Consider the following 12,197-nt stretch of genomic DNA (forward strand, 5'->3'; position numbering starts at 1 on the left):
GGAATTCACCTTTTATTTCCCCTAACTAGCTTGTAAGTATGTGTAGATACAGCATAAAATGTCTTATTGGAAAGGGTGTTGGAGAGCCCATAAATAAGCCAGAGAAGCATTGCTAAAACCCCATGCCATCTGTGGCTACAGCCACAGGTACAAGAAGCCATCTGTAGTAGCCATTTAGATTTGAAGATCTTTCCCACCCATTAGTAGGCCATGTGACCTGCTTACGTCACAGGAAGCCTAAGTCACATGTGGTGGGAGGAGCTTCCTGACAGGAAAAGGAACTTATGTCACAGGAAATGCTGACAGAGAGAGAGAGAGAGAGCAGTTGTGACTGCTAATGGCCGCTGTCATGATTGTTACTGAACAGGCTGACTTAGCTGTACTGTGAGTTTGTTTTTGGGAAGACCCCAGCGGGGAGTCAGAGAGGTTTTGGGATGGCAAGCCTCCATATTGTGCTATTGTAATGAAATGTTTTACTGCTGTGATATATTGGGTAAATGGCTTGTGGGATCTGGTTCTCTGGTATCCGAATAAATGGTTTACTTCTACCTTCTATGTGGAGAGTCTCATATATTTTGCAATACAGAACCACACAGGCATTTTGACAATTATCATCTACATTGTGTTTACTGCCTTACTGGTAGACCTTCTTATCTTTGCAGTATAGAAAAAAAAAAACAACTGTTGGCCACATTTTTCAGCAACAAATCCACACAATGACTATGCAGTCCAACTTAATGGCAAATATGTAACCATAGACTATCAGAGGTAGAGAGAACCTTGGAAATCATTTAGCTCATGACCTTCTTTTTACAGAATGAAGTCCAGGTTTGCCAAAGTTTACAGAGGAAGCTTTCCAGAGAGACAGGGCTAAAACTCAGATTTCCTGATTCCTAGTTCAATGCCCTTGCCATTATATCAGACTATGTACCATGTAAAATGTAAAGACAACTTTCTTGGTATAAGCCATGAGAAATGAATTTGTGGATATGAGACAAAGTATTGAAGACCAAAACATAATTCCTTTTCATTGTATTGACTTGAGATTCTGCTTGTTTTTTTTTTTAGGACTAATCTTTCCCTTGTTACAAATTAAGGGCACATTAATCAAATGATAAATCAACAAGCATTTATTAAATGTCACTATGTTCCAGGCACTGTGCTATCATTGGGGATACATAGACAGAAACAGCCTATACCTTCAGGAGCTTCATTCTATTGTGATGGGACCCCAGACCTGGGTCTATAGACACCTAGGGGCTCTCTGGATGGATTTCAGGAAGGGACATGAATTTGGATGGGGAAAAATATACGTCTTTTTTCACTAACCTCTAACTGAAATTTAGCATTTATTTCTATTGTGAATATAGGGAACAACATTATTCTAAGAAAGGGGGCCACTGGTGTCGCCAGTGTGTGCATGACACACAAGGGGTTAAGAACCTCTGTACTAGGAGAAAATGCACATAGATGAATGAGTACAAAATGTATACAAAGATTTCATAGGTTAGTGGGAACAATTGGCGAGATCACAAAAGGCCTCAGGAAGGAGGTGGCCCTTGACCCAAGCCTCAGAGGAACCTAGGAATTCCAAGATGGAATGGAGATGAAAACAGGGATCATTCTAGGCATGAGGGACCAGAAGTTGTCAAAGAGGCCAAACGGTCTAAATGGTCCTGTGTGTAAAATAGCTGTAGCCAATTAAGTAAGGCCTATTAAAGCTCGATATGCAAAAGGTATTAGTGGTTCGATGTCCACCCAATGGTAGCACTGTAAGAATAAAATATGTCAAATACCTACAATAAGGTCAGGGATATAAGGACCCAGAAAGACTCTAATGTTGGAGATTACTCAGGTTAACCCATCAGATAAAAGTGACCTGATCTCTTTGACAGAACGGTATCATAGTCTTTTACACCTCTAAGATCATTTTCCTCATCTGTAAAAAGAAGGGGTTGGACCAGATGTCCTTCCAAGGCTCTTTCAGCCCTGGAGCCTTCTGTCCTAAGAGTGTGGTCAGTGTTTTTTCTAGAATTTCATCGCCCTGTGCTGTCCTGGCTGGCAGGAGGCACCTCCTGGGAAAGTCCAGCTTGGCCTTGGGCTGCGCTTCAGCTGGCAGGGCACAGAGGCTTGATGGGCAAAGGTTAGAGGGCTTGTTTTACATTAGGCAATGGTTCTGTGTGCTTTATTTTACTTTTCTGGTACCAGGGAGCATCAAGGGCACATGCAAGAAGGGAAATGGCAGAAGGACAGACAGATGTCAGAGTAGACAAGGAATGAACTGAACTTGGCCCAAGTTCATGTGCCAAAACTACAAGATGAAGAACCAAGATCAGGACATAAGGTTTGGTGAACAGAAAACTTTCGCCCTGATTCTAGCCCTTACCCAGCTGTCCTTTCCTTCTTGCCGAGTGGTCACCAATGAGTGTCATGTGACCTGTGGAACAAAGCTAAATTAAAGAGTAACGGGGTGTGTCATGAAGCCTAATGGATACTATGGGACCCCCCAGCCTCTCTTTCAGAAATGTCTGCAGGACTGCTGGTTAGTAGTCACTTCTTTAAATGTCTAATATAAAAGCCGAAGGGTCAAATGTCTGTATTTGTTTTTCTGTTTGTTTATTTGGAGCTCCAATTTGGTTTAAGGAAGGTGTTTTCTTCTTTTCCCATCCCTCTTCTCTCTCTTGGTAGAATAAGAGAACACAGAATTTGGAGTTTGAGAATCTGAATTCCAGTTCCAGCTCTCTGGCATCTACTTGCTCATCTAATCTTGGGGGAGTTGTTTTGCTTCTCTGGGTCTCAATTTCTTCATCTCAGAGAGACTGAGAGACACAGAGACAGATACAGAGATGGAGAAAGAGAGGGCGATGGAGATAAAGAGAGAGAGAAAGAGAGAAAGGAAGGGAGAGGGGAGAGAGGGAGGAAAAGAGACAGAGAGAAAAGAGAGAGGGACAGAGAGAGAGAAGGAGAGAGAGGGACAGAGAGAGAGAGGGAGAGAGGGACAGAGAGAGAGAGAGAGAGAGGAGAGAGAGAGAGAGAGAGAGAATTTGGATTAACTAGGAGGGTCTCTAAGATCCAATCTACCTCTAAATCTGTGTTCCTGTGCTTCTCCATCCGTGAACCTGTATGTACCTGTTCCCTCGTTCTATTTCCTGTTCTCCATTCTCTTCAGCTAACCTTGCTTTCTCTTTACATTAACTTTTGCTTAGTGGTTTTAAATGTTCATTGAGAGAGGCCTTAGACTCTTTGTGATAAATGCTGATGCATCATTTGGTTTCCATTGCTTGTTCTCTGACTTAAGAGCTATTCTTCTCAGCACTTACCGAGGGCACAGTTTGTACAAATCAACGGAGGTTATAATTTGCATTCAGAAGAAATTGCAGGCTTTTTCTTCTAGTCCTTGTTTTACATTTGAGCTATCTGTCCATGTTTAGAGAAGCTGATGAATGGAAGTAATGACAACACAGCACTCTGTTGGGTTGGCAGTTTAATCTTCCTGAGTCCTAGTCTCCTCATCAACAAAATTGAGGGGGTTAGATCAGATTATTTCTAAGGTTATAGGGATCATAGACTTAAAGTTGGAATGGACTATAAGGTCCCAACCCCTTCATTTTAGAGATGAGGAAACCAAGTCCCGAAGAGGTTAAGTGCCCAAGATCCTTTCCAGTTCTAGAATTCTGTGATTCGATCATTTTTCTGTGGCTTTCCAAATGACCTTATAACTATTTAGAGCTTTAGTAAAATTGAAAAAGGTATTGCTCTGGCAACCAGCCTGCCTCCTTGCTGACTAACTGCATTTGTAACTTTCTTCCTTCCATGACTACTCAGGACTGTTCTGAATATGAGCTCTTGGCACAAGCTTCACCAGCTAGATGCTAGTAAGAATTAGCTTATCCATATTCACAATTATCTAATGAGCCACTGAAAACCATGGAGCAGAACATTTCACAAAAGAACACTCCTACTTCCCTTGGAGCTCCAGTTCAGAGGCAGCCCCAGGAAATATGTATGGTTATAACCAGAGCTATCTCAGCTCTAGAACCTAGGTTGGTCTCAGTTCTGCACTGTTGTTCCATCATTTCATCATGTCCAACTCTTTCTTGGCAAAGATCCTGGAGTGGTTTGTCACTTTCTTCTCCAGCTCATTTTACAGATGAGGTACTGAGGCAAACAGGATTAAGTGACTTGCCCAGGGTCACAAAGCTAGTAAGTGTCTGAGGCCAGATTTGGACTCAGGAAGATGAGTCTTCCTGACTTCAAGCCAGATACTCTATCCATTGTGCCACCTAGCTGCCTAGTCATCAATGTAAGAGTCAGTCCTGAGTTACCCAGGATTTATTCTACTTTAAAGGAAATCCCACAGGGACTTTAACTTGGACTACCAACCAGCCTCAATCATGCTACTCTGAATCCTACATAAAGGACTCTCAGAACCTGGGGTAGGAATGAGATCAACTTAACACCAAGTAACTAGATTTTCAGTTCTGCAGTCCATAGTCACATAAGGTTGCCGTCAAGGGACCAGTCGTCTGTTGATATGTTTCTCCACATTGGCCTCTCCACTGGGTTGCCATGGAACCATAATTAAAACCTGTCTGGCTTGGTGGAATCTGTCAGAGCTTTTACTTCACTGTCTGAGAAACCACAGTCACCTCCAAACCATAATAAAGCATGGGAGCAGGATTTATATGGAGCAGAGGTACCCAAACTTTTGGCCTACTGCTCCCTTTTAGAAAAATTATTCAGTGCCCCCAAATCTACTTTCTTTAACCCTTTAATGTTTTTTTTAAATTTGCATCATTCAAAAAATATAAATTTTTTGTAATATGATGCATCTTAAATTTAATAAATTTATTGTAAATTTATGGGTTTTTTTCCTACATTGAAATTTTGATGATACAACATGCGTTTTGTAACCCCAGTACCATATTGTAAACAAGTCATTACACGCACATATTCCTGTCGATGCATGCTAGACTTCCCTACCTGCCAACACTTACTTGTTAAGACCTGTCAGCAGGCTTCAACACTGATCAGCTACAAATTGCATTTTGTGTTCATTTGGGAAATAATGCAATCACTATGACTTTAAGTTAACTCTGTTACACAACAGATGAAATGCATGAATGGTTTTTCAGAACTTTCTTATCTTCTCTTCTTTTGCTTCTGCCACTCTTTTATTTTTATTCAATGCCTCCCAATTGCACCCAAGGCTACTACTACCCCCACCCCTCCTGAATCGTTCCAGCTACCCCCCCCCAGGGGGCAGTATTGCCCATCTTGGGACCCTTGTGGTTATTGTGGTATCTAAGCAATGTCAGAAGAAAGTCCCTAGTATGTTCAGTGGGGATTTATGAACTAGGGTCACACAGGCTGGTCAGGCATGGATGGTTTGTACTTAGGACTGGTGGAAGGGTGCTCACATTAATGAGAACACGGATCTGTTGGAATATGGATGGTAAGATAATTGAATCCAGACATGATCGCTCCTTTTTAATTCCAGAGAACTCCTTTCTTAGATGGGACTTAATCCAAGTATTAGCATCTAGGCCATACTTGCCTCTCAGAAGAAACAAAGGGTCTACTGTGACCCTTCATTCCACATGCCATTTTTTTCCAAATTGAGACTCATCTTTTGATCTGACTTAAGTTTTTATAGCAAAGTATAATGGAAAGAGCCAAAGACTCGGATTATAGATTTGATTTTGCTTCTAACTAGCCATGTGACCTTGGTCAAGTCAATTAAATTCAGGATCTTTCATTCAGTTCAACAGTTGCACAGACATTTACTAAGTGCTGAGTGTATTCAGAACATTGTGTGAGAGTTGAGGGAAATACCAAGTTTAGATAAGAAAGGAGGTTTAGGTAAAGCATCTTTATAGGACTTCAGGGTTGACACATTGCTTTATCTCACATGGCCCTTTCAAGATGCAAAAGGTGACTTGGATGAAATTATTCCTTCCAGTTATGTGATCTCATGATTCTACTTCTCATCTTCTATCCCTTTCACCTCCCATGTGAATTACCTTAATACAACCATCTTGGGCCTCTTGGCTATCTGGCATTAGTAAAAACTAGCTTCATCAATAGGTCATAGAATCATAGATATAGAGCTAGAAGGAATCTTAGAGGTCTTCCAGTCCAAACCCCTTACTTGACAGATGAGGAAACTGAGGCCCAGAAAAGTTAAGTGACACATCTGAAGTCACATAGCTAGAAAGAATCTGAGGCAGGAGTCAGACTCAGGCCTTCCTGATTCCAAGACCAATGTTCTCTCCAGTATACCATACAGTCTTGAAGAACATACCATAAATATGATAAGGACTTGTTTGAAAAGAAGTGGTGTTCATGCATTCATTCAATGAATATTTGTTAAATATTATCTGTAATCAGAACGTATACTGTATTTGGTGCTGGGATTATATGATGTTTAGATAAAACATGGTTTCTGCCTTCATAGAGCATGGTCTACATAGGTTTAGTAGGAAAGCAAACCGCAGAGACATATATAATCAATGTATAGTGATAATATATAATCAATATTGATTATAAATACATTATGCAATATATGTGTATATATATAGTGTGTATATATATTAGAGAGAGGGGGGAATTATATAGTCAGCATTGATTAGTATTGCCTCCCCAAAAGGTGCTCTTTAAGTTTTGAGAGAGAAAATTGTTACAACCATGAGATATCAGAGAAGGCTTCATGGAGGGGTGACATTTGGACTGGGTTTTAATAGATTGGGAGGGAATAAAACATGTAAAAAGAGGTAAAGAGGATATTCTGGGCATAAAAATAGTATGAACAAAGTAATATAATCAAAAACACAGGGCAGACTCAGGGATAAGAAAGAAATGTAGTTAGCTAGATCACATGTGGAGGTAAATGAATAAAATGAGATGAAATTATTAAGGTAGGCTGGTGCTAGGTTGTGAAGGTTCCTGAAAGCCAGACAGAAGAGGGAGAACTTAGTTTACAACATGCACAATAAACACCAAACGAAGATTTTGAGTAGCAGCACAACATGACTAAATCTATGAAGAAAGACTATTCTAGCAGTGAGATGAAGGGTGGATCAATGTACGGAAAGGATGAAGTAAAAAGATTCATAAAGAAGCTGTTGCTGAGGTCCAAGCAGAAGCTGAGGAGCAGAAACATCACCTTCCTGACGAAGGTCCCTATAGCCAAAGCTATGGTTTTTCCAGTATTGATGCATGGCTGTAAGAGTTTATAGGGAAAACTGAGCACCACAGAATTGACACTTTTGAATTGTGGGTGCTGGAGAAGAGTTGGAGAGTACCTTGGACATCAAGGAGGTTAAATCAATACTTAAAAATAAAGTCAATCTTCAAAAATATTAATTCAGGCTATTCACTAGAAGGTCAAATGCTGAAGCTGAAACTTATATACTTTGGCCACATAATGATAAGGGAGGACTTATTATAAAGACCCTGATGTTGGGAAAGATTGAAGGCAAAAGGAAAATGGGATGGCAGAGGATGAGATGGGTAGATAGTATCATGGAAACAACAAGCATAAATTGGGCAGACTTTGAGAGACGGTAGAGGATAGAAGGGCCTGGTGGGCCAACAAAACAGGATGATGAAGTAGGAATGGAGAGAAAGGGGTGGAGAGGAGAAATACTGTGAAATGGAATCAACAAAAGTAAAATTGAAGAGAACCCCAAATTTTGAATGTGAGAATCCAGATGAATGATGATACTAAAGGATTTAAACAGCGAAATCAGAAGGAGGAATAGGTTCTTTTTTATTTGTCTGAAAGGTAATGGGGGATATTTTGCTCTGTTTTAGGTATTAGTGGTCCATTCAAAGAAATCTACCCTGTAGGCAGATGGATGATGGGAGTGTGAAGCACAGAAGAGTTCAGGGCTAGAGATCAACCTTGGGACTATGGTAGTGAATGAGATTGCCAAGGGACAGTATAGCAGCCTGGGCACAGACCTTAGGGAACACCTACATTATGGGGTCCAGAGGAGAGAGCCAGGAAAGGAAACACAGAAGATACAGTTAGAAATGCTGGAAGAATTAAGAGAAGGTAGTGTCTTTGTGGGTAGAGCATGGGCCTTGGAGTCAAGCAAGAGCTGCCTCAGATGCTTACTTGCTGTGATGACTTTGGGCAGGTTATTTAACCTCTTCTAGCTTCAGTATTCTCATCTATAAAATGGGAGAAATAACAGCATCTACTTCACAGGGTTATTGTATCAAATAATAAATATATAAAGTGCCTTGCAAACCTTAAAGTAATAGATAAATGCCAACTATTATGATTAAATAAAATTGTAACTTCTATAGACTTTAAAGGTTGGAAAAGTGTATTACATCTTCCCATTTGATCATCACAACAAGACCTTTCAAGGTTGGTTCTAAAGATGTTAGCATTCTTACTTTACAGATGAGAATACTGAAACTCAGAGAGGTTAGGTGATTTGTCCAAAGTCACAAAGCTAGTTAGTATCTGCCGTGGGGTTCAAACTCAGGTCTTGCTGACTCCATATCCAGCCCTCTGTCTGTTATACTATGGAAGAAATGAGAGTGTATTCAGTAAGTCTGGTCAACAGTATTAAATGCAGCTGAAAGGTCAGGCAGAAGAATGTTTTTAAAGCATTGGATTGGTTGGTTAGCATCATTGATGACTACAAGAGAGTAGTTTCAGTAGAATAGTAGTCTTCCTGGAATCCAGATTTCAAAGGATTGAGAAGAGAAGGAATTTGGGAAAATGGAGGCATCGGGTAGAGCTCCTTTTTTGAAAAAACTTATTAGTGAAAGGGAGAAGAATCGAGAAACAACTGGATTGGTTATAATGTCAAGAAAAGGCTTTTTTAAAGGACTGATGGAATTTTAGTAACTTTGTGGGCAAAGTGGAAGGCGCCATGGAGAGAGAAACTGAAGGTTCTACAGAGAGGAGGAATGCTATTGGAACAAGATCCTAAGTGGGTTGGCGTGCAGAATGCAGGAGACAATGTGATTCAGGGCACAAGTGAGAGTATTAGCTGAGGGAATGGGTGAGATGGGAAGACCTAGAATTTCATTAAGATAGGAAACCCTAGATAGGAAAATACCTATCTGCTCTGAAACCTACAGACTTAGAAAACTGTGTTGGGCTTTGAAAGATTGGTCACATGGCCAGTATGTGTTTGAAATTTGTGAGCAGACGAGAAGTTTAACTTCATTCTCCATAATGATAAAGATAGAGGCTGGACCTATGATTTCATTGGCATGGAGTGAGCAAACTCCCTCTACCAATGTAGGTCAACACCTTCTCCACAACTTAGAGTCTTCAAAATTCTCCATAGTTTAGTTTAAGTTAGAATGGGTTCTCATCTAACATGGCTTAAAGAGGAGGTAGATCAATTCAACGTCTGTTGGTTTTTCTACATACAGTGGATCATCGCTGTTCGTGGAGAATTGGTCCTCCCAATTTGGGACATCCTAGAAATATTACATTACACTATGGTACTAATTGAATAGAAGGGGCCAGACTGTAAAATTTGGTGGGCATATCTATGTATCTCTTCCATCTCCTCTTTCTCTTTGTTCTCTTGTCTCTTTTTCTATGATATGGAAGTGGATGGAGATTGGATCATGAGGGTAGCTAGGTGGTACAGTGCATAAAGTGCCAGGCCTGGAGTCAGGGAGACCTGAGTTCAAATACAGCCTCTGATGCCTACCAGCTGTGTGACATGGAGCAAGTCACTTAACCTTGTTTGCCTCAGTTTCCTTATCTGTAAAATGAGCTGGAGAAGGAAATGGCAAACCACTCCAGTATCTTCGGCAAGAATTGCGCCCCCCCACACCAAAGGTTACAAAAAGTCAGACATAACTGAAAGGACCAGGCAAAAACGGCATCAAAATGAACTAGAGTGTGAATCTGACTGGGATTGTCATAGATTTGGAAAAGGACATTTGAACTGTGGAGAGCTGAGGTCTGCAGCCTAATGAACTAATCCTTTTACCTTAACTGGAGCAACAGCAGCCTAAAGGAGTAATTCTGCCAGGTTTCTGCAGGAAAAATGCAAAGCAGACAAAATTTAAGTACAAAATATTTTGGTTTTGTCATCTGTTTCCTGTCATCTGATCCCTGGACTTCCAGTGCCTTCATCCCATCTTATGACTGTCCATCTAGGCCTGTCCTTATCACCTAAATTTCCTCTCTTTCTTCCCTACCCCAAGCAAAATTCCTTTACCCCACAGCTCACCCCTAGCAGTTCTCAGCTAGCTGCTGATCAGTTTAGCTTATTAAAGTAATTCACACTAAGGTGTGAAGGAAACTTCCCTGTGAAGGGTCATTTGCACTGTAAAGCAGGACTTTTAATGCAAATTAATCTTATAATTTGTGGGATGATCTGGGAAGTTAAAGGGGGAAGGCTTTAGGGCATTCTTGGCCCACTGTAAAGCCTTTTCTAGTCTATACATCTAGCAAAATAAATGGAATCTGCATTTTAGACAGTCATTAAAGACAATACATTTCATAGTAAGATATGCAATGGATATCTTTAAGGCATATAAGTATGAATACTACTTATACATATACTCTTCCCCATACATCTTTGAAAGCAAATCCTAGGGGTTCAATAAGTCAAACAGCAAGTATTTATTAAGTACCTACTATGTACTCAGCTATGTACTGTGCTAAGCTCTAATGACAAAAGGCAAAACAGAGAGTCCCTGCCCTCAAAGAGATAACTGTCCTAAAAGGAGAGGGTGGTATATGAGAGGGGGTGTGTGTGTGTGTACATATGTATATTAGGCATGTAAAATATATTCAAAGTTAATGAAAGGAGTAAGTTTCAGGTCTGACAACTAGTTTATCAGTAAGACAAAGGTTCATTATCTTGGAAGAGATTAGAGTTTATTAGCAACCACAGATGTCACAGTGGAGAGGAAGGGACACGATAGAGATGGAATCAGAAGTTCTGGATTCAAGTCTAGGCTTCCCTGCTTACTAGCCACATATAAGATCAGGCCAGTCGTCTCAACCCTCTAGACTTTATATCCCTTGTCTGTAAAATGAGAAGTTTGGACTTAACCTATGGGGTTCCTTCCAGCTCTAAATCCTATAATATGATCCTGTGAAACCATTTCTTAGGATGGGTCACTGCTGGGAAGATTTCCACAGGTGGCTCATCCCATCTATTTATATGAGCTATTTTTAGCTTCAGTTTCAAAGGGAGTCATTTTGTTGACCTTGTCCCCAAATTCTAGGGTTATTAGGCACTATGCAGACCTAGGCATTGACTACTAGGCATACTGAAATGTCTCAGATGGTAAAAAAGAAACTATCTTACCTTTCTGATGAGAACCCCTTGGGATATGTTTGCTATGCTCTAACAAGCAAAAGAAACAAATGAATTATCCAGCTGGAAGGTACCTTTGGCATCATCTGTTTGAATAGCCTCAATTTACGGATGAGGAAACTGAAGTCCAGAGAAGTTCTTAATAATAGCTCAAATTTATATGGACCTTCATGATTTACAAAGCACACTCCCTCTACCAATGTAGGTCAACACCTTCTCCACAACTTAGAGTCTTCAAGATTCTCCATAGTTTAGTTTAAGTTAGAATGGGTTCTCATCTAACATGGCTTAAAGAGGAGGTAGATCAATTCAACGTCTGTTGGTTTTTCTACATACAGTGGATCATCGCTGTTCATGGAGAATTGGTCCTCCCAATTTGGGACATCCTAGAAATATTACATTACACTATGGTACTAATTGAATAGAAGGGGCCAGACTGTAAAATTTGGCGGGCGTATCTAGTATTATTATCCCTATTTTACAGATGAGAAAACTGAGACTCAGAGAAGTTATTTTCAGCGTCATTCCCCATCGTGGAAAATATTAAAGCAGAGGCTAGATGAATATTGCAACAATGACTCTTGTATTTGTTGGGAGATTGGACTTGAGAGTATCATGTAAAGTACCTTCCACATGTAAGGTCTATGATTTAAGTATCAAAACTAGAATTTAAACCCACACCTGCTAACCTCGAGTCTAACTATAGTGCCTTTCAGTAAGTTAAGTGACTAGGCACATAGTGTGGTAGTCTCCGAACTTTTCCAGTTGTGCACCCCAGCGATGAAATTTTGTTGGACATATATCCCTACATTTACTTATAAATGATATGCATGTATGCCTGTATTAAGTTTTATACATTATAAAACTTGTACTTAAGTA

General features: G+C 40.2%; 1 protein-coding gene across 3 annotated transcripts in view; it reads left to right on the forward strand.

Annotated features, from left to right (window-relative positions):
- Positions 1–12,197, forward strand: part of GHR (growth hormone receptor) — a 332,257-nt gene that overhangs the window by 137,167 nt on the left and 182,893 nt on the right. Inside the window, exon 1 of one of the 3 annotated variants that reach the window (XM_036759529.1) lies at positions 2,182–2,542. The exons of the other annotated variants lie outside the window; for them this stretch is intronic. Coding sequence (XP_036615424.1) covers positions 2,488–2,542 — 55 coding nt within the window. The 5' untranslated portion in view covers positions 2,182–2,487. Of the gene's footprint in view, positions 1–2,181; positions 2,543–12,197 lie in introns of those variants that run through there. 3 annotated transcript variants of the gene reach the window in all.

This window comes from Trichosurus vulpecula, chromosome 1 (assembly GCF_011100635.1).
Source record: "Trichosurus vulpecula isolate mTriVul1 chromosome 1, mTriVul1.pri, whole genome shotgun sequence".
Lineage (NCBI taxonomy): Eukaryota > Metazoa > Chordata > Mammalia > Diprotodontia > Phalangeridae > Trichosurus > Trichosurus vulpecula.